Source organism: Anser anser, assembly GCF_964211835.1.
Source record: "Anser anser genome assembly, chromosome: 1".
Classification (NCBI taxonomy): domain Eukaryota; kingdom Metazoa; phylum Chordata; class Aves; order Anseriformes; family Anatidae; genus Anser; species Anser anser.
In genome coordinates, this window is record NC_139720.1 from 27,155,662 (window position 1) to 27,178,451 (window position 22,790).

The 22,790-nt window shown below is 47.6% G+C and overlaps 1 protein-coding gene across 4 annotated transcripts in view; it reads right to left on the reverse strand.

The window, feature by feature from the left end:
• ST7 (suppression of tumorigenicity 7) overlaps window positions 1-22,790 on the reverse strand; it is a 145,950-nt gene that overhangs the window by 92,564 nt on the left and 30,596 nt on the right. The window contains exon 1 of one of the 4 annotated variants that reach the window (XM_083851156.1): window positions 13,563-14,049. The exons of 2 other annotated variants lie outside the window; for them this stretch is intronic. In XM_083851156.1, coding sequence (XP_083707282.1) covers window positions 13,563-13,584 — 22 coding nt within the window. In that variant the 5' untranslated portion in view covers window positions 13,585-14,049. Of the gene's footprint in view, window positions 1-13,562; window positions 14,050-22,790 lie in introns of those variants that run through there. One more of the 4 variants, XM_083851158.1, reaches the window with a different exon arrangement.

A 22,790-nucleotide genomic window follows, 5' to 3' on the forward strand; every position in this document is an offset into this window, starting at 1 on the left:
GCAGCTCCTGCAGCTCGCTCAGAGGAGATGCGATCAGTGGCAGGAATTGGATGAAACACTGCACGGTGCAGAGATGTATTTGGATGAAACGTGGGTGAAACTGTTCCTTACCTGTTAGCAACGACCTCTGCCTCTCCACCCAGAGAACAGACAGCCCCACTGAGCAGAACACAGCACACCTCCAGCAACGAATAAAAAAGCGACAGGTTCAGGATAAAAATATGAGAGACCACTCCAGGCCAAGTAACTGAAGACCGTGTCATAGATAACAATAGCTGTTTTCTCTCTTTGTCTGTTTGCTTCCCTTCTCCAGTAGGACAGGCTGGTTTTAGCAGCTTACTTATCTTTCTTACCTTTCCAAGGGTTCTATCAGAAAAAAAATCTTTTAGTTTCAAAACAGAATTCTGTCCACTTTGCCGCTACTCAATGCCTATCCATTAACTGAAAACAAGTGGGGAGGTTTTGTCTACCAATACTTTGGGCACTGACTTTCTCATGCCAAAGACCTCTCTGTTGCAGACTGAGCTTTCTAGACCCAGGCTGTCCACCAGAGACTGAAAAGTGGCCTTTACAGATTTACTGAATTAATTCAGTGTACGTTTTTGTGCTCAGGCAACCTTATCTGGCCTGCTGTACAGGCTGCAGCAGAAAGGATGACACCAGGCTTCCTGCAGCTGAGGAAGAGGCAGAGCATATCAACCTCCAGAGTGAAAACTAGGCTTCAAGGGAGAATCTGAAACACTGACTGCCAGTCTGGTCTTCGACGTGACCATAAAGCACATGAAGCAGCAAAATGTTCAGTGATACTTGTAGAGCCATAGAATGGTTTGGGTTGGAAGGGACTTTAAAGTTCACCCAGTTCCACGCCCTTGCCGTGGGCAGGGACACCTCCCACCAGACCAGGTTGCCCAAAGCCCCATCCAGCCTGGCTCTGAACACCTCCAGGGATGGGGCACCCACAGCTTCTCTGGGCAGCCTGTGCCAGGGCCTCACCACCATCAGAGTGAAGAATTTCTTCCTCATGTCTAATCTAAAGCTCCCCTCTTTTAGTTTAAATCCACACCCCCTGACAAAGAGTCCCTCCCCAGCTTTCCTGCAGGCCCCCTTTAGGCACCGGAAGGCTGCTCTAAGGTCTCCCCAGAGCCTTCTCTTCTCCAGGCCGAACAACCCCAACTCCCTCAGCCTGTCTTCGTAGGAGAGGTGCTCCAGCCTCTGATCGTCTTTGTGGCCATCCTCTGGACTAGTATTTCCATGTCATTCTTGTGCTGGGGGCCCCAGAGCTGAATGCAGAGCTCCAGGTGGGGTTTCCACTGTCATCTTTAGAGTTGCGTTGTTTGCTGGGAAAATAGGGGAGAAAGCCTCGGCAGCTCTGCCAGTAAATTCTCAATATATATTCTGAAAATACAAGATTTTCAGAGTATAAGGAAAACTACCCAGCAGGAAAACCTCAGCAGGGCCATGCTGCTGATGCTGAACGGGTGCATAGGCCTCCGCTCAGAAACCTCAGCTCTGACCACAAGCGCCCCCGGAGCAGCTGGGAGCTGCAGGAGATCGCCTCAACAGGCAGAGACCTCCGGCTCTTTGCTCTTAGCTACAAGACGCTAGAAGGCCTATAGCAGGCAACCGACTGAAAGGGATCTTACAGCTGAGAGGGGAGGCATCACTAAGGAGGACACAAGTGCATTTGCTGTACTTGTTCATTAGGGAAAGAAGGGAGGAAGAAAAAAAGATGCAAATTAAATGGAAATGCCTCATTTTGACAGGAGCTGAAAATAACACGGCAGCACATGGGGAGGCACAGCTGGTGCTCAGGCTTATTGCTACCATCCAGGCTGAATGGCTAGCAGGATTAGGAGCAAACCAGGCTAAAACAAAGCAGCACCGGGCAGCCTCTGCTCTCCCGCGCTCCCGCCCCAGTCCTGCTCTTTCTTGCTAACTACACAGCTCGCTCCCGTCCCGCTGTTAATTCAGTTTAAAACGGCAGACTGCACTGATCTGTGCGCAAGGTTACAGATTGGGCTCGTGCCCATTTTGTTACAGCACAGATTGCTTCCAGTCTTGCAGCGGGAGCCATCTGGGAGGAAGAGCAAATGCTCGGCTACTTAATTGGTGCTTTCAGTAAAATAGAGCACGGTCAGGATTGACAGAGCTAGAGAAAATAACAAAAGCAGCCATCGTGAAGGGAGGGAAGGAAAAAGGAGCCTGCCTACACTCCAGACTCTGAAAAGATCTGGAAATAAATAGGATTTGTGACAAACCCCTGCACAGTGCTTAGCCTTTGGTGTTGCTGCTTCTCCAGCCCAGTTTGAGAGATACTGCCTGATTTTCCCAACCCAAGCAGGAGCAGGGGGACTGGCTTCATGGCACGATTCATGGCACGTTGGTGGCATGAACAAGCTCTCGTTCACACAGCAGGCTGGTAACACACACTACAGCAAATTGGCTATACACCTCTTTTGCATATTGGAGTAAAGGGAGACTGATATCTTGATTGGGATTTCTAAAATGGCCTCATTTACTAAAATTACTTCAACAGTATTTCCAGATTCTCTCAGTTTTACAATTCAGAAATGTCTCCTATTTCTTCATGGGAATTGCAGCAGGTCTTCGTTAATGAAGGGTGGGCAGGATTGAACACCATCACACCTCTTCATGCCTGCCTCCCCTACTCTTTCTCTTACCCACCCCCCCCCCCAATATACGTACTCCAGCTGCCTGTTTGGCAGATCAGATTTTAGCTCTCACACTTCCTAAATCCACCTAATGTGAGAATTTCAGGATCTTCCATGTTGCAGATTCCTTCTCTCCTCTAGCTCATCACACCTCCCATATTTTCTTGTTGCTCAAGAAAGAAGTTGACCTGGCCTCCTCCTTCAGGTTTCCAACTGTTCTGCAGCTTATTTCAGTCTCCACAGATCAGCCAATACCTGATTTTGCAACAGTTTGCATAATACATTTTGTGCTCTATTCCTGTTTTTGTAAAAATCTCAGAAGTTATTAAACCAGCTCAAGTTCAGTAATTAGATCCAGAGCGGAACATAGCTAGCAGGGTGTCTGGTATAAAGACTAGCTTCATACCACCTTGGACAATGATTAAGTGCTGCACTATTACAGATAATGCCTTCATAAATCTAAGAAGGCTCTTCTCACCTCATGCTCTCAGAATTGTTAATGCTCTGCCACTGTGGATCAATAAACTGTATCTGGGCCTCCCCACAAGCCAGCATTTTAGGGAAGCGTGGCCGTATCTGCCCGTAGAGCAATTAACACCACCTAGTATCCATTTTCTTGGCGTCTTCCAAATACACAACATAAGCTTTGCAGAAACTTCACCTAAGGGCTGGCTGCATGGACACAAGATCAAAGAAAACAAAGTTATCCATTTGTTACGCTTGGAAACTGTAGTTCGTCTTCGGCAGATGTGAACTTCAAACCCTTTATCAAAGGTCATTCATGCATGTTAAGAAACCTGAGAGTATAACAAACAAGCCGATATTTCATTTGGAGTTTCTAAAAGCTACAAGAAGTGTTAGGAAAGTTACTAAAAACAAAACCAAGAAACCGTGTCACCATTTTTATATAAATGTTACTTTTAAGTACTTTGACCTGTCTGCACCCACATTTTTTATGCAATATAGTTCACAGACATTCTTATTTCAGCTAAGAAAGCTTATTTCAATTAACCTTAAACCTACACCTTGTTAACTCAATCTAGTCCTAATTGAGAATCTACATAGTTTTTTTCTTTTTTGTATCAGCTTAATTAACCTTGTTAAAAAAAATCACACTTTTATTTAAACCTAAGGAAGGACAGTTACAGACAAACCTTCTAAGGGATCACCTACAATTTCTGAGAAGAGTAATCACAGAAAAGACTGATCACATCAATCACCCTAAGCTCTTAAGAGCCCAGCACAAAGGTTTTTGACACCCATTTAGGACAAGTCTTTCATTGCTCGATACCATATTGATGCGGTGTTCCAAAGAAATGGGGGCCAGCAGCAAATGGACAGTGCTGAGACGTGACTACTGTGACTCCGACCATACGCCAACTGCTGCTGTTGGCTTATTTTTGGACATTAGCCTCCTGCACTAACTGGTGCGAAATCACTTCCAGAGAAGCAATCAGATATAACTTCAATCCCTGAAGGCCATGCTTGGCCTTGGGCTCAGGTATGAGGCCCTGGAAAAAAGCAACTTTATAAAGAAAAAGGAAGCCAACTCTACTTTCACTCATCACTAGCACTCCATTCTCCTTGCAAAGAATGAAAGCAAATGCCGTGCTGGAAAATAAGTGATTTTATTATGGTGATTTTTTATTATGGTGAATTATGCTGATTCTTTGAAAGTGTTCTAAACTATTTCTTGTAACAGAATTGCCATATCATGGTTATCTCATTCAGCTATTATTTTATAGTTTAGTGTCTCAGATTGCTGATAAGAAGTTTATTTTCATTAAATATCAGTCTGAATATATCCACCAAAAACTTTTACTATTATTTGACTGGTCATCCTCATTTTCTTCTTCTAAATCATTTAATCCGACCAATTCTGTGGGTTTGGATGCTAGAACACAGAAGCACGGCCCAATAATTATTTCCTAGCAAAATAATTATTTTGCTAGGTACTTCTAGACTGAACTGACGTAAAGACAGGACTACTGGCCAGCTTTTAGCCAACTTCATAAAAACAAACAAATGAACACTCGAAGCAATCAATAAGCTCTAGCAGCTGATTTTCAGAGATGAAGTTCTCACTTCTGGAAGGCAGCCTGGCAGCATGCCCCCCCTCTTCCTCTGCACAGGGCAGCACAGCCTTGCCCGTGCCACCCCCGAGATACCTTCAGCCCTCTCCTGTCGCTCTGACTGCAGTGCTGCTGGAGATGTGAGGCTACTTCAGCTTCCAGGCACATTTAGACTTCTGGCTCCACATAGATGGGAACAACGAGAGTAGCTTCCTGCCGCTGGGCTGCTATGGGACTGGGTTTCCAGTTCCTGGAGAGAAGCAGTGAGATCACGGCTTCACGTCAGCAGTCGCAGACTGTGTGGGGAGATGGTTTCAGGCTCTCATGCAGATCTCTGAAAAAATAATATTCTGAAATAACTGAAAATGTGTAGGTACCATTAGGCTGCAGGGATGGTGGCTGTGCTGACAGGCCAGCTTCCAGACGCACGTTGCTTTGTTCCCCAGGGAAGCGTTCGTGTTTGAGGGGACACTATTAAGCATGGCAAGTCCCAACGTGAGCCTTTTCTTCTTGTCTTTTTACATAGTTCTGTGTGGCTATATATACAGTCTTTATTTTATGGAGGAAATAAGCGAACGTCACTACAGACACACAAACGGGGCCCAGCCTAGCTAAATGCCAGACACGTAGCTCGGCGAACTCCTGCAGCACAGGGCACTGAATCCACAGCTTCGTTCATCGCTGAAAAGCAGCCAGGACCCACAGAGACAGTAAGGCTTTAGCAGGCATGCAGTGCCCCCAGAAGACCAACCTAACGTCTCTTTGCATTGAGAGGTGTCACTGCGGGCTGTGACTCGCAATGCCCACAGCGAGGACACCTGCTGTGACGTGCAGGTGTACCCGCGCAAAGCAAGAACCCCAAATATTTATACCTACAAAGATAACTCTAGAAAAATGTCTAGTGTGAAGGCCTTTGGAAACCCGTTCTTTCTGGCACCCCTCTCTGCATGGACAGATCGGCAGTGCTTTATCCTGGGTAGGCAATTAAATCTCCTGGTCACTGTAGCTCTTGTATCCTTACGGGCTAGGGCAAGACCCACTAGTCCCATGACAGCATGGCAACTGTACATCTGTAAGGATGATAAGCTGTAAACTGTAAAGATGGTGCTATCTGTGTCTTATTTTATGCACTTGAGGATTCTTTCATCCCAGAGCCATCTCCTTGTGCAGTCATTACGTTCATGAAGCCTCAGAACGAAATCACTGGTAAGTCAGAGATCTTGCAGGGATACGTTCCCGCTTGTACTGCTACAGAAACCATTCTGCTGCTGTTAAAAAGGGACACCGTATCCCCCCGTATAATCTGCATGCACAAGGCCTCTCACATTTGGGTGGTTTCCTGGGGGAACTTCCACTCTTGAATAAGACGTTTACAGCTCAGATCTTGCTGCTTTTGTATCTGTCTGCTCATTTCCACCATTCGGAGCTTTTTTCCATCCATCTGTGCAGGCAGCCTGATTATCACCCTCTTCGCTCTGCACATAATAATAACAGCTTATCTGCAGTTATCGCTGCGGACCACGCAAGCAGAGAATAACCAGGCTGATATATGCTGCCGAGCTACAGGAACACTTTCCCTGGCTTACTTAACCCTCTCGCAGACCTCCACCTCCGCTCACTGCCTGTAAAATTTCTAGGGCTTTTTAGCTGAAGTGTTTGGTTTTGTTTCCTTCTGGACAACAAAGAACAGCATGGGATCTTCACGCACAACTTGACATGTTTCTTTACCAAATAATTCTGTATTTCTGATGCATTCTCTTTGATAGTCTAAATCAAAGCTTGAATGTATTTTAGCATCCATCTGCTGATTTGAGTGACTGTTTATTACACCTGCGCAAACACAGCAGCACAGTTTGCTACCACTGGGAGACAGCCTTGGGTACCTCGCTAATGCCAGTAATGAAGGCAACTAAACGTAATGAAGGCAATTAAATATTTCTTTCTGTCATGCTTCAGTATTACTAATTATAACACCTTTTTGTTTGTTTGTTTTTACATTTGTGACCAGCAGCTTTTTCCTCGCGCTAAGCTGGTTGAGAATCAGTGTGACTCATGGTAAGTATCGGCAAGCCAGGGATTTCTGCAGTTCGGGTTCTGCTTGGGATGCTGTCTCCTTACAGCATTTTCCCTGTTCTTGCAGCAGTGATCTTAGAGATAGATTCAGCTGCCATTTCCCATGCTCCGCGGAGCTGTAATACATGCCCTTCTCCTTGTAATTCTCTTTCTAGTGGTGTCCTCATCATATGATCCCTTGCTACTTTTAAAAAATGCAGCAAATATGTAAAGTGAAGAATATGTGATCCCCTTTTTCTACTGCCATCTGTAACTGAGTACGTTTTCCTTTTGCTGCACTTGCGTAAGACCATACCCTCTTAGAAGTCCTCGACGCACCACAGGACGGGTACTTCCACGTTCAGATGAGTACAGCAGGAAATCCACACTCGCAGCAGCTTTCCAAGACTCAGTCCTCGCAACAAAATCTAAACCAGCATTTGCTGGCACAATGACATGCATGAAATCATATTCTCATTCTAGATGCAAAATCACTGGGCTAACGATGCCATGTTAAACATGAGAGGAGAGGCAAAGGGAGATGGACAATCTTTCCACTGGCATCTTCAAAGCCTTCTCAGGGCATCTTAAGCTACAGACCTTTTGAGCACAAGTCATATTCTTCCAGAGCTCATTCCCACTGCTCTCCTATCCTTCTTCCCTGTTCCATCAATTCCTTATAAAAGCTATTTAAGGGTTATACAAATGGGAAAAGTCCCCACTGCAACTACATAATTCCTCCGAAAAGCTCACCAGTTTTGTACAGCTTCATTCTGGGCTCCTCCTCTAGGCTGAACCACTGTCTGGCACACTTTGAGGGTCACCTCAGCATCCTTCATTTCAGTGCACTGAGGAAAGATCGTCCCAGCCACTGGATTTCTTGAAGGAGGTCATACATATCTGACTCTAATTTTGTACCACTGCCTTCGAGTCCCACAAGAATTTCTCTTCTAATTCCCATGTACTGATCAAAACACTTGAATACCTCAAGATGTCGATTCAAGATGAATCCACAAAGAGTCTTAGGACTCCTAAAATACTTTCCACATAATGCTGGGAAGCAATGGCACATTTCTTGGTCTAGATATAACATGGGTCCACTCACATTCCTGGTTTCTGAGCATCATAATTTCATCTCTTAGCATAAGCTCCTCCTTGGTCAAACACACCAAAGCCAGCCAATTTTCCACTGAGCTACACTGGATTCTGAGTAGCAAGTGTTTTTCTCTGTAGTTTTACAGCTTAATTCCCTATTACAGAGGCTCAGTGCCCTATCCTTTGCAATAAGGAACATAATGGCATTTCTAAGGTTCTTTCAGCTCTTGTTACAGATAGCCACCTTCATATGAAAGGTTCTAACCAGAGGCGTACCAGTGTTTCAGTTGTTTGCACCAGTGTTTCACCAAAGAGGAAAGATACCTGCTCATCCTGAAACTTGCAATACTCTGTCTCCCTGAATCTCCAATACTCTTTTCATAGCACGTCCTAGACCTTTTCCTGGTGCTTCAGTGATGAGCAGGCTCTTCTAGTTAAGATGAAAACAAAGGGCTTAATTGTTCTGCAAGTCATTTTTTTTAGCTGGGCATTGACACTAATTACCCCCCAAATACATAAAACTCCAGTGCTTCTACACTAGCTCAAATTATAGGCCATCGTCCCCTCTGCATGTACTGTACTTCCCATCTGGGTCATGTGGCCCGAAGGGACTCCAATAACCTTTTCAACTGTCCTTGGGCTTAAAGATTTATCCCTGTTTCTGGTTCTGTAAATCAAACCGGTCAAAGTTGAAGCTTGTTTTGATCTCCCATCATTTTGCAAACAAGCAGATGGACTGAGCTGGTATCTGTCTTTAGATGTAGGCTGGAAGTCGGTCCTGCTTTGAAGGAGGTGCTGGTCCCTTCAACACAAATTCTTCTGTGATTTTTGCCTTTAATTTGAAAAATCTTTTGTCACTTTTAACCAATCAAGGAACTCTCTATTGATTATAGCTTATGATTTTAGTTATGGCAAGGATCTAGTAATTAAACAATCTGGAGAAGAAAAAAAAAAGGGGGAGGGGGGCATACCTTCAGATTTCTTCCCCGGTGCAGAAATTCACGTGCTAATTGCACTGGAGATAAGACTTGCGTTCAGTAACTTTCCATCAGACCCTTGCAACCTCCAAACCAATGGGACAGGAAAGGGGACTGAGGGCTACAAGAGCCAGATGGTCTGAGACTGTCAGGTACATGAGTCAAATCCAGCCTGCAAGATGTCTCCATTCACCCCAGCACTTTTCTTTGGGAAGGAAGAAAGGGCAATGCACACCTAAACTTTCCAAACAGCTGCATGCTTGAAAACACCTCTATGCAGTGAATTCAAACTGCCATTAGCTCCCTCGTGGGCCGGGTTGGTGAGAAGAGGCAGGCACACTGGCCCAGGACGGCAGCACCCACCCCCAGCATCCCATGAAGCTGTGGAGCTGGGTTCCGGGCATCCCACCCTCTAATGAATGGAGGACATCACCTTTCGTCCAGCACTTGGCCATCCACTTCACAGAGATTGTCTCTTTTGAGCTAGTAGAAATTGCTCTTAATATCCAGCACTGCGGTCTCTCATTTCTCAGTGTTGATGGCTGCTCTTACGCAGGGTTTTATAGGACTGCTCTCCTGATGCTATAAAATCAATTATCTTGGTGCGACCGTTCCCTGTTAATGCATCCTGGCTGGGAGTTTGGAAAAAGAATAAAAAAGCCCAGTGACGAAAGCACTTTGTGAAAAGATGGACTAGAAGGCAGTGCAAGCGGGCAGGGTTTCCATTTCCCTACGGAGATCACAGAACCACAGCACGGCTGAGGTTGGCAGGGACCTCTGGAGGTCACCCAGTCCAACCCCCTGCCCAAGCGGGGACACCCAGAGCTGGCTGCCAAGGACCACGTCTGGGTGGCGTTTGAAGATCTCCAAGGAGGAGACTCTACGACTTCTCTGGGCAGCCTGTGCCAGTGCCAGTCACCCACACATACAGAAGTGCTGCCTGGTCCTCAGAGGGAACCTCCTGTGTGCCAGTTTGTGCCCATTGCCTCTTGTCCTGGCACTGGGCACCACAGAAAAGCGCCTGGCTCCATCCGCTTTGTACCCTCCCCCGAGGTATTTATAGACACTGACGAGATCCCCCTGAGCCTTCTCTCCCCCAGGCTGACCAGCTCCAGCTCTCTGAGCCTCTTACTACTAGAGAGGTGCTTCCACCCCCTGATCACCCTGGTGGCCCTCCCACGGTCTCTTTCCAGCCTGTTCACTGCAGCCCCCACCTGCCCACCTCTCCATGGAGCGCGGCCTCCAGCACCACACTGCTCGTGTGCCCTTCAGTTTGGCGTTTCTCCTGCCTTTGGCCAGCTCTCCCATCCTCTCCGCTTGTCTGAGAGGACCTGCTGAGCTACCAGGCAGGCAACCACGACGAGCATCTCCTCGAACAGACCAGACCAGACAAACCCCTCTTCCCCTCTAACCTTCACAGGTTAGCATTGCTGCTAGGTTAAAATACTACAGCAGGAGCAAACCCAGCAGCATGAAAACATCACCTCGGTCTCTCACAGCGCACTTGCAGCCTTCCAGCAGCGCTGGGGCGTGTAATTCCCTCCCCGCAGCCTCCCGCTGAGTTATTCTGTCTGCGCTACCTGAAGCACACGCGGTGCAAATCCTCGGGCAGGCATGAAACCAGCTCTTCGAGCACCTCGTTGCTGGCTCTGTGGGCTCCAAACCGCACTCTGCCAAGCTCCTTGGCATCACAGGGAGAGATTTCGCAGAGCCGCATCGCCCCAACCTCCCCCGGGACTGCCGAGCCCCACCAGATGTGCTTCCTCTCCCATGTCAGTTTAATTTGTGCCTGTGGTGTCTCTCACATAGGCCTACAAGCGGGAGTCAGACAAGGGAGGTGTGCTGGCCCTGGGGGTTGTTATCCTCTTCTCCCCGGCCTCCTTCTGTCAGGGCCCAGCTCTTCCCAGCCCAGCGCCGCGCCACGTTGTTCGTGCTCCCCAGGCTTGGTGGAGCGCTGACACAGTGCCACAACATTTCCCGTCCAAAAGAGATCTCACTCTCAACTCGATTTTTAATCAGAGTTTCCCCTTCTACAGACTCTGAAACGACCTGGGGAAGCGGATCCACCTGTCAGGTCAGCGGGAGAGGCGGCACGGGCGGCCAGCTCGGCCCCTGCCACGTGCCCGGCACCTCACGGGGCGGAGGCGGATGAGAACAGAGGCACTGGGGATGAACGACGTCCACCCCGCGTGCCTTCCGTGGGGCTCACCAGGAGGGCACGTGATCGATGGAAAAGACTGAGCCCGACTGTGCGGGAGCTGCCACACCACGGCCCGGCTCCCTGCACGGACATTTTCCTTCGCTCTTCCCCAGCTCGCAGCGTGCCGCAGGGTTAGCATCTGCTCGTACATCGCGTCCCGGCTTCCCCCGTCACGTCGGCGCTGCCCCGTGTTTGTCTTTCCCAGCGGCCAGGAAGAGATAAGCACACGTCTGTGTCTCTGCACTGCCCTCGCACTATCTCCCGCCGCCCTCCTCGCTGCCGTTAAAAGGAAAAAGCAAAAACAGAGTTGCTGAGGGGGAGCGTGTTTGGCCTTTAAAGTATTTGTGTGAATGAGTGACAGAATAAAGGATCTAAACCGGGATCTGCTCCACATTGAAGCTGAAGGATGAAGCGATGGTTTTCCTTGCTTGTTGTTTGGTTTTGCTTTTTAATCAGAGAAAAAGAGTACAGAAATGTGAAAGCCTCAGCTCCTAAATGCTAACTGCAACCAGCAGGATGAAGAGGCTGTAATCTGCTCATTTCATGCTTTTTGGGCAGCTGCAGCAATGGCTTCTGTAGTGTTTTCAAGGACCAGATGAGGCTGACTTTTATTAATTTACTTCAGCATTATGCAGGTCTGCCCAGTGGACCCAGCACGGCGCTGGCAGGACAGAAATGTTAACCCTCACGTGGCCGCACCTGCCACTCGACAGCTCAGCAATATGAAGGCAGGAGCAGAGGGGAGGCCAAAAAGCCCTCATTTTGACTCTGTTTTGCCCAAATTAGTTCCCATTCAATTCTCTTTCTCTGAAAGCAAACCCTCTGGTTCCTGGCACGGCAGCAGCGCTGGGTGTGCAGCCTGCCCCAGCCAGAGCACCCGCTCGTGCTGTACATAAATCCTTCTGAGGGTAAATAAACGCTGCTGGACCCTCCTGGGGAGCTGTAGGGGATGTTACAGCAGCTCCCACCTCGCTTTTCTAAATTCACTCAGGTGGGAGCCATGGAAACAGAAGCAGCCCCAGCTGTTGTCGGTACCAACCAGTCAGCACGGGGGCGGCTGCACCTCTGCGCCCGCCGTGCCAGCACGCCATTTATCGGTGCACTTGGCAATGCGGGAGGGGAGCCGGGAAACGAACACCGACCGCTTTCGGCTTCCCACGCCTGCAGCAGGCAGTGCCCGCAGGAGGGCAGGTGCAGGGCTGATTTTATCTCACAGCGTGCTAACAAGCACTTTGCGCGGGCACACACCCAGACGCACACGCAGGCTGCTCATAAATTTGGCCGCGGCACCAGCTGCAAACACCACGCCGGGCATTTCTGCTCGTATTCTGCCGACCGAGGGCTTCGAAGGGGTTTGCAGCAACGCGTGAGAGACGATTCTCAGAACAAAAGCAACCCCGGAGCAAATTTTGCTTCCATTCTGCCTGACCTTGGCCGGGCTTTGTGCGGGAGGAGGTGGGGAGCTGCCGCCCAGCACGGGGAGCAGTCACCCCTTGGGGAGCAGGCTGTGACAGGCGGCAGGAGGTGATCCCGAGGTGTCCCCGGGCTCCCACCGCTGCTCAGCAGCAGCCGAGCTGCAGAACGGGTCCCAGTCCCACGGCGCAGGGCCGTGCCACCACCCCGCCTGCTGTAACACTGGGAGCAAGCCGCTGCTTCGCATTCGGCTCAGAAACGCTTGCAGCCCGCAGTGTTATTTCTGCAAAAAGCAAACATTCGGCGTTTTCCAGTCGGCAGATAATCACTGGATAAGGCAGGTCGCCCCACACAGCCACACCAAAAACAGCATTTACACAAAAACGCTGTCTTCATCCTCGAGCAGCTTAGCCAGGAGCTAATTGCTGTTCCCGTTGAAGCGAAACCTGCCTGCTTCCCATGGCATGTGCCTACATTGCTTCTATACAGCAGGCTCAGCTAAGGTCCTCCAGCACAAAGACCAGGAAGAAACCAACAAACAATGCTGTTGTTTTGGATTTTTCACCCATTTAGAAATTGAGAAATACTCCCAATATTTAGAATTCGACTTAACTCATTTAATTCTCCAGCCACAGGAAGGATCCCAGGAGAGCCTCCCTTCTCCCCGAAGCAAAACCAAAGCGATCGAGATTGTTTTTCCCTTCAGATTAAACCATCCTTCCTCGGCTCTAGCCCATCTAATGCTGCAGCAATCTCATCCCCTCAGCATCTCATCTGAGCACTGCATTCATCCGCGCGGCTGCAACTACAGATCATTGACAGACGCGATCTTATCGATACCACGTCCGAGTGAAACTGCCTTTATCCCCGCATCCTTCGGCGGCCCGAACCCAGTGATGCCGGCACGGAGGATGCAGCCGCAGCCAGGAGGGAGATACCTCCCTCCAGCACCTCTCGCCCCTTCATAAACAGGCTGGGCACCGCAGCTCTCAGCACAGGGAACGCAAGCGCCGGATACAACAACGAGACCGCCAGCCCTGTTCAAAGAGAAAAAGGATGCAAGCGGGATGCATTTACTTACGTGAAGACTCAGTGCCAAACATGGCTGGCCCCAGATGCTGCTATTTTAAAAAGGAGAGAATAAAAAAGAGAGGAAGACGGAGGGAGTGTATGAGAGCAGGGATGAGACTGCTACACAGCAGGGGTCATGAAGCCAGACAATGCAGTCCAAGCTATCCAAGCTGCCAGACTCTCCTCTCCTCTCTTCTCTTCTCCCCTCCTCTGCCCCACGCTGCAGACAGCTTTTCCTTGCCACCAAAGGTCCTTCTTCAGGCGGCCAAAGGCAGGAGCTTCTGTTTTAAATCCAAGAGATAAGGGAAGACCGGCGTCCCTCCCGTGATAGCGGGAGGCAGAAATAGGTAGCAGCCACCAGATACTGCAATCCCCAGCCCCTGCTCTCAGTAAGACAATAGCATAGCTCATGCATACACTGGATGACGTCAGGACACTGCAAAGACTGACTGCTGCTAACCAGAGGCTCGCAGGGGGCTCGGATGGAGCACGGCGATTCAAATGGGAATTCCTTTGTCACAAAATGCAGAAGACAAAGAAGCCGACGTGTATTTCCCTCCCCGATGATAAACCCCCCCCCGCCTCCTGCCCCGTGCTTTTAATGCCAGCACTGAAATATCTGCCGTGAATTCGCCCTTCTCTACTCGGCTGCACAAGATGCAAAGTGTTTCTTTGCAAACGCGTCATGCAGAATAAATTTCTGGGACAAATGTCCTAGTAAATGCCATTTATGGCATATTCAATAAAGAATAATCATGAGTTTCCATCACTAACCCTCTTCATTATTTTTCCCTCAAAGAAAAATTAAATTCCTGGGCCAATCTACACTTCAAACATATTTTTCACGTGGCGCTGGCCAACTGTCTGATTTACTTAAATCTATTGTCAAAATACACTGTAGCAATGCTCTAACCATAATAAGTCACACATTTAAATAAAAAGAAAAATCCCAAACCACATTGATCCCATTGATAAAAAGCACCCTAGCAACCAAAAAATATTTTCTTTATTTTTTATTCTTTTAAACCATCTAGATTTAGCATTTCTTAGCCTCTGCAAGTGCATTTTTGAGTGCATTGGACATATCTTTTCTGACATTCAGTAATTTCAAAACGTTAAAATGTAGAAACAAAGACCTAAGCTGACTCCTTCCAGTCCTACTGCAGACAAAAGGCATTTCCATGCCTTGTGCTGGCAAGTGCAGCGAAACAGTAAGCTGATGTTTGGAAGCCTGCAGACATCGGGGGTCATCTATAAGAAAGGCAGTCTGGAGGGGGTAAAAATTCGAAGGTTTCTAATAAATCTCCCTGAGCAAGCATCTGCAGCTACTTACATGGCAAGCGCCGATAAGCGCTGCTAGAGGCCAAGAAGAAAGGGAACACGCACAAATCCATTAGGCAAAGCACTTAAAGAAAAGCAACCCCCCCATTTCTGATCTTCTGCAGATTAACTGTTACCAAACACTCCCACTGCTCTGCCTGCTAGGGGGGTTTGTGCATTTTGCGGAATGCGCCGTGTCACTGTGGCCGGCAGGCTGGGAAATCGGGTAAAGTCTAATGCTTGCAGCACCTTACACCAGAGCATCTCAACAGCTTAAATCATTCGGGGGCCAGCCAGCCATCGGCTGGGGTCACAGCTGCCCTAAGAGTAGACTGGAAAGCAAGGTATGAGTTGGAGCTGCAGCTGCCCACTGCCACACCAAGTCCTCTGCTCTTGGGGACGGGGAGCGCAGCCCCAAGTTCACACAACCCTAAACTCATGCAACCCCAAGCTCACACAACGTGTGTGCCCAGCGATGACAGTATGGACCCTGTACAGCACGGGGCTGTATTGAGCCCCATCTCCTTGTCCTCATACGGAGGGCTGGGGGCACCTCCAAGGCACACCGAGCTCCTCTGGTGGCCACCTCCGTTGGCACAAAATGCTCCTCAGCTTTTCCACGGCTCTCCACCCCGTTTGTCAAACAGACTCTTTGTATTCAGCACACACCCTGAGAACACTTAGTCCCACCAGGCTTTTGGGAGCGTTTTACTGTGTTTCATCCCTGGAACAGAGCCATGGGAGAGGCCGTGCCCTGGAGTGAGACATCTCACAACACGCTCTGTAACAGGCAGCTTCTGGTCTCTCCGCTGACAGACAGGACACGGGAGCACGGTGACTCAGAGCAACCCTTAGGCAGCGACTAACCAGGTGTCCTCCATCTGTTCTTAAGCACCTGAAATAATGACCTGGCTGTTCAATCGCAATTAAGATTTCCACTCATGTGCATGGGTGCTCAGCACCATGAAGACCTGTCCAAATTACTTCTGGCCACAGAGCTGTAAGGGCTGTGGCACAGATCCTCTGACGAGGCCCACAGTGTGGCTATTCCCAGAACTGAAGTAGTTATTTTGACTATTTAGAGCTGGTAACGCCTCCTTCGGCTGTACCAGCTTGACAAAAAGCTGTTGTGTGTGGAGCGAAGCAAGCCTTCTGGATCAGCTTTCAAGTGACCCAGGCAAGTTCACAGAGGAAACGTGTCCATTATGTACCTAAGCCTCTCAGCACCTTCAAACATCAATCTCTGGAACAAAACCCTTAGTGTTAATGTGCAGTGGCCTAAGAATAAGTTTTGCTCTGATGAGCAAATCCGAACTCCCCACAGCATTGTTTCCAGGGAAGGTGACAAAGCTCAGGGCCTTCCAATGACATCCTTGAAGGTGTCAGGGAGCCCAGGCCGGCAGCCAAGTTCTCATTACACTGACGCACGTACCTTGTTGAAAAGCCCAAATAACCCCTGCGGTATCTGTGCAAGGATTTCATAACACTCCTGGTGGTTCGCGTTATGTTTGCCAGGTCAGTGCTTTAGGTTGTGGGGAAAGTGACACTTGACAGACTACTGAAAGACCTTCACTGAAATTCTTTATCAACTCTATCTAAAACTTGCAGCAAAATGACTTTGAGAAAGTATTAAAACCTGTATCCTCTCTTCTGCTTTTGTATGGCCGTAACCTCACAGTTAAGTGAGCCGGCCAGCAAAACATGGGATTTCTGTTTCCTAACCCGAGTCCTGCTATTGGTTTCTTCTACAAAGAAGGGTTAACGAATTTCATCTCTGCCTATTTGAAGTCTATCTATCTCATACAGCTGTTCAGATTATGTAAATTAGCAGACAGAGAATGTCACAGGAAATCTGTAAGAATTATCATTGTCACGATCTGCTCACAATGTTCACAAGACATTGTTCAAGCATTACATTCAATATAACTTCCATATATTTCTCCACAAGCCAGCATGAAATATTTACAGCAGCAAATATATATGTTGTTCAAAGCTCTCTGCTCTATGTTCATGTCTTCCAGAGAAAGGGATGTGCTCCTCAGCCCTTACCACTCTTTGAGCAGGTATTTCTTATTTCTCGATTTACTACTACACAAAAAGAATATACATATATTATTTTATTTTGTCAGGGCATAAGTCTAAACATTAAAGAATAGCTTGATTTTTGATAAAGCTAAAAAGGGAAATGTTAAATTTCTATACGGATGTAAATTTCTGCTTTAGAATGGTGCAGGCAGGAAAGCGTGAGCTACTAACAGAGGCAGATTTGTATACACGCTTTACTCCTGATCCACTCCTACGGAAATCTTTATTCTCCCTTGTTTACAAAAAACATTTAACTTTGAGTTAAATCCCCTTTTCCAGAGGAAAAACTCTAGGAAAGGAAAAGGAACCCATCACACCTGCGAGGTCCTCCTGCGGCGTCAGACTGGGAGGCTGCTTTCAGCAGGGGAGGTCTCGCCCATCTCCACCACGGTGAGGCAACTGATCTTACGTATCCCAGTCTCCAGAGGACACGCAGAGCAACCTCCATCGTCCTCAAAGGTGGCTAAGGTTTTTGTTTAGTTCATTAAACTCTGCCTTACTGTCCAAGTACGCTGCTCTGTCACGATACTGAAAGTTTTTTTTTAGGAGTTCACAAAGTTTAAGGCAGTTAAGGTGCTACTAGAAACCTCTGAGTGAATATGCAGTTAATCTGCACAATTCAACAACCACCAAAAGGAATTTATTTTGCCTCTTGAAACATCAGCTCCCTCCTAAAACCACGGGCAGGCTACCCATCACCTCTGCTGTGAAGATCTCCAGCTTCTTTAGGTTTTGTTAACTCCAGCAGCAACTGACACACCTATTATTGATCTACATGACACCAACTGCAGTGGTTTCACATCAGTAGGCAGCTCACCTCCACCACATTTGCTCTCTCACTCCCCCTTCTTAGAAGAACAGGGAGAAAACATGATGGAAAAAGCTCAAAGGTTGAGATAAGGACAGGGAGATCACTCAACAATTATCATCATGGGCAAAACAGACTCAGCATAGGGAGAGTAATGTATTTTATTACCTATTTCTAACAGACTAGAGCAGTGAGAAACTAAAAACAAACTAAAAACACTGTTCCCCATCCACCCTCTTCTATATCTTCCCCCCAAGCAGTGCAGGGGAACAGGGAACGGGGGCTGCAGTCAGTCCCTGACACTTCATCTCTGCCGCTCCTTCGCGATCCCTCTCTGCCCCTGCTCCACGTGGGGTCCCTCCCACGGGATGCCGTCCTTCCTGAACTGAGCCTGCGGGGGCTGCCCACAGGCAGCAGCTCTTCAAGAACAGCTCCCACACGGCTCTGTACCACGGGGTCCATCCCCCAGGAGCAAACTGCTCCAGCACGGGTCCCCCACGGGCGGCAGCTCCCCCCAGACCCCCTGCTCCTGCGTGGGCTCCTCTCCACGGGCTGCAGCTCCGGCCCGGGGCCTGCTCCTGCGGGGGCTCTCCATGGGCCGCAGCCTCCTCCAGGCCACATCCACCTGCTCCACCGGGGGCTCCTCCACGGGCTGCAGCGTGGAGATCTGCTCCGTGTGGGACCCATGGGCTGCAGGGGGACAGCCTGCTCCACCAGGGGCCTCTCCACAGGCCGCGGGGGAACTTGTGCTGTGTGCCTGGAGCACCTCCTGCCCTCCTGCTGCACTGACCTTGGGGTCTGCAGGGCTGGTTCCCTCACATTTTCTCACTCCTCTCTCCCAGCTGCTGTAGCACAGCAGATTTTTTCCCCCTTTCTTCAATCCTCTCTCCCAGAGGCCCACCCAGCGTCGCTCACTGGCTCAGCTCCGGCCAGCAGTGGGTCCCTTTTGGAGCCATCTGGAGCTGGCTCTGATCTGACATGGGGCAGCTGCTGGGCTCTGCTCACAGAGGCCACCCCTGCAGACCACCTGCTACCAAATCTTGCCATGTAAACCCAATACACCAACAAAATACCGCAAGGCCTTCTTTCAGGCTCTGGAGCATAACGGAGCAGAATGGCAGCACACAGCACTGAGCTGCAGCTCCATGTACACTTTCTCAGGTCGTATTTTACTCAACTTCACTGGCACTTAAATTAACTTCAATCAACACTTCTCGTGAAGAAAAATGAAACCATGATTATACTGGTTTCAGAATCTTCAGTGCTGCTACAAGTTCACTGCAAGGAAATGTCTGAAATGCTTCATTTTTGGAAACACAGGATCTTTCCCACTGCCCAGGCCAGCAAGTGGGAGCTGAGGTGCCTGGTTCCCATGAGCAGGACCACAACGGGAGCCAGGCCACCCAGAAACTGGGCACGAGGACTGGAAAATATCCCTGGATATCTGAGCTATTCCCCCTTTGCAAGTCGCAGTTCCCTTATTTCACTGGCACAGAAAGGAAGGAGTCAGCTGGCAGAAAAAAAATGTCAAGGTCTCTATCCTGATCAACATATAAAGCGGAATTTAGACCGGACTGGTTTGCTGACTGCGGGAATGTTTTTTTCTTATTTTCTCTTGCACTGATTTTTGGATGTTTCTGTACAGCCTATATTGCACTTATGCAACTCCATTTCATGCAAAAAAAAATCTGCAGTAATTTTAGCCAATTAATGCCTCAAACAACTACGTTTTCTGGGGAAAACATACACATGCACATACACACACACACACAAATGACAAGAGAGAATATGTACTTTGTTTTGCCACCAAAAATCTTTTTACGTCTGTCGGTCATAATCTGAGAGATGAAGTCTAAATGACAGATTGCATTTTTGAAAAGAGATACAATGAGGCATAATAGCCAATTATTACATTATTGCAGTATCTTTCAACTTCAGTTTTAAAAAAGAGCTTCAGCACTGCTCTGTAGGCAATTACTGCAAGCCATTTGTTATAGGCAGAAGAGATGCTCAGCAATCAGCAGAGAAGTTCCTTGTCTTCTGCATCCCCCAGGACACCCCTCTGGGACACACCTAATGGCCATGAAGCTCTGGCAGTTATGAAATGGTAGAGTACTATGCACAGAAAGCTTTATGAAAAGAATGTTACATACAAGAAAGAAAAAAAAAAAGAAAGGATTAGCGCAGTATAGCCACTAAATGCTAAGGTAAGGCTGAGGTTGTGGATGCCAGGCAGGTGTCTTGCTCTTTTCAGAGGGCTAAGTGTTTGCTCCTCATTAGCCTCATGATCTCGAGAAAATCCCAAACCTTGGTCCTCTGTCTTTTCATGGGAACTAGGAACTTCTGTAGGTGACAAAGTCTTAAAATCTTAACCAATACAACCTACTTCTCCCCCGGTAGTCCCTGGACTCTACTTGAATTCCTGGGGTCCAGTAGCAGAGAGCAACAGAGCCAGATGGTACTCCCATTCCCTACAACAAATGGTAGAGTAAGTCTGCCATTTTCTACAACCACTTCCCTTCTTAGACTCAGTGTGAGACTGGAATATAATGCAATATTATTTTTTAAATGTCAGAATATAGCTCACCTCCTGTACAGTGTTGTCAAAAGATCAGGATGATGACTCAAATCTTTTTTTTTAATTTCACTTTTGTTGGTTTGTTTTTATGTTTAAAACAAAACCAGCCGAACTGAAAACTGCTTATTCATAAATATGTAGATAGTTACCAACACAGTGGGACCATCTACTCACTGTGTGCAAATGACGTTTCAAATCCAAATTACATGTGTTATTTTTTCAATAGTAGCAAGTCCTGTGCCCCAACAGAGCATATATAATGACTTCATTAAATTCTGAGAGCAGATTTTGTCCCAAATACATTAAATTGTGATGAAATAGGGCCACTACCATATCTGAAAAATGTACCAGCAGAACACACTACCTTTTGATATGAGCCAGGAGAACTTGAAAACAAAAGAAGCAACCAATGAGCACTGTGGTTAAATCAAGTACATTCAAATAACAAGCTATTTAAAAGCATTTTTAAATAATAAAATAGTAGAAGAAGAGTGCATATTTTCTACACTGAGGGAAATGCCTGAAATAGTTAGTTGGATTTTTTTTGCATGCTAAAATATGGGTCATTTCCACAGATCTATGCCAAAGGACTGCACATATGGTACACATGAAAGCCTCAAATTTAAGAGTGAACAGAGGTGGATAACAAATTTTAAAAAAAGACTACAAACAAACTATCATTTCTTATGTAACACTGAGGGATGACAGATTAGGATTAAGGCCTACTCGTAACAAACCACATGCAAATGGTATCAGAGAGAACATGTGTGCCCCAGGAAAAAAAAATAAATCCAATTTATATGCCTAAAAAGTAAGACGGAGAGAAGACTTAGAACAGTAGTAAACATTGCCAGCACAGCATTATGATCCACATTAATAACGCTGTCTGATCTAATGCCAAAACTTCACAGTTGAGAGTAAGATTAAATTTAAATTACTTGTCAGTCAGAATAAACATAGTAAGAATGTTAAATTTGATATTACAAATAGCAATGATTTCATCATTATGTACAGAAAAAATTAAGAAGGATTTCTAAGTCTACAAAGGAATACCCACAAGGCAATACAAGGAGGTGTCCAAGGTATTCAGCTCAGCTTCCCAGAGGAAATAAGATTCACATGGATACACTCTGTGTGTGCATGAGTCCCTGCTTAATAACTGGAAGTGGTCAGCCACTGCAACCTAGCTTAGCAGAGGGGCCGGGGAAACCATGGCATCCTGCGTGCTCAGTGACTGCACGTAATTAGATAGGGAGGAGATGACTTACAAAGGTCCCTCCTGCATGAGACAGTGCTGTGTTGAATACACTACTATAAAAGAGCCCATGGTATAACCATGGGAAAACTTCAATCAGAGGTTTATTTTTATTTTCCTATGTGAATACTTGTGTGCATATGATGGGATAAGCTGACACTGCAGCAATAAATATAAAACAGTTGCAGAGTCAGTCAGGAAACCAAATCCACTGGAAACTAAGCTTCACTAGTTCCACTGGACAAAACTCCAGTCATTTAAGGATTTCAGGTTTCCCAAGGCTTAGGATTTTTGTTGTGTCCCAGCCTCTGGTTCCATGGGCTCCAACCAGCTTCCATGCAGTGCCAGCCCAGCAGACTGGAGATGTGAAGTATCTCCCTTGAAATAAAAGAAAGAAAAATTCTCAACCATCAGATCTCGTAAATGCTTGGATACCTTGATTAACACAGCTTTTCTGAGAAAGAAAAGCCACTTTAGAAGTCAATAAAACAATGTAAGCAGCAGCTTGAGCAGCGCTAGAAATCCCGTTTGCACACACTGCTGCAGGCACTGACGTCCACCGGCAAGGCTCAGACTGCGGGCTCCGGGCAGTGAGCCTGGACACAGCAGGCCCATCTGATACACACTCAACAGTGGAACAGTAAAACCCCTCCTGGAAAGGCAACGTTCCCCAAAATCAAAAAGACTTATCTGGATAAGGGCCAACCTGAGGTCTCTGATGAGGAAACTTCCACCACAGCGCTTAAGCATAGTCCCACCGGCTTTTATGGGAAGTACGCTCAAACCTGATGGACACCTCGGAAATGTTCTCCTAAACAAAGCACTACAGAAAGTGTCAGGCATTTAGTCACGGTAACACAAGGCTTACCTACATGGCTAGAGGAAAATAAGATGGAAGGGGTGGTGTCGTTTGGCCTCCTCATGGCAGATTCCGCTGCACCAACGTCCTTCCTGCCAGACCCCAGTCCCAGAGGAAAACTGCAGAAACTCCCAAGTCCAGCCTCATGTGGGAACTCACCTTTGGAAGGTCTGCCTCCACGAGGAGCTCACAGCACCTACTGGCTCACAGGCTTCCTCTCACAGCAAAATGCCCTGCTGCCAAAATACAGAGGTGACTATCGCTTATGCCTTCCGTGCAGTGATGTACGAACACCATGGCTCAACTGTGACTCTAAATGGGCTCGATCGTAAG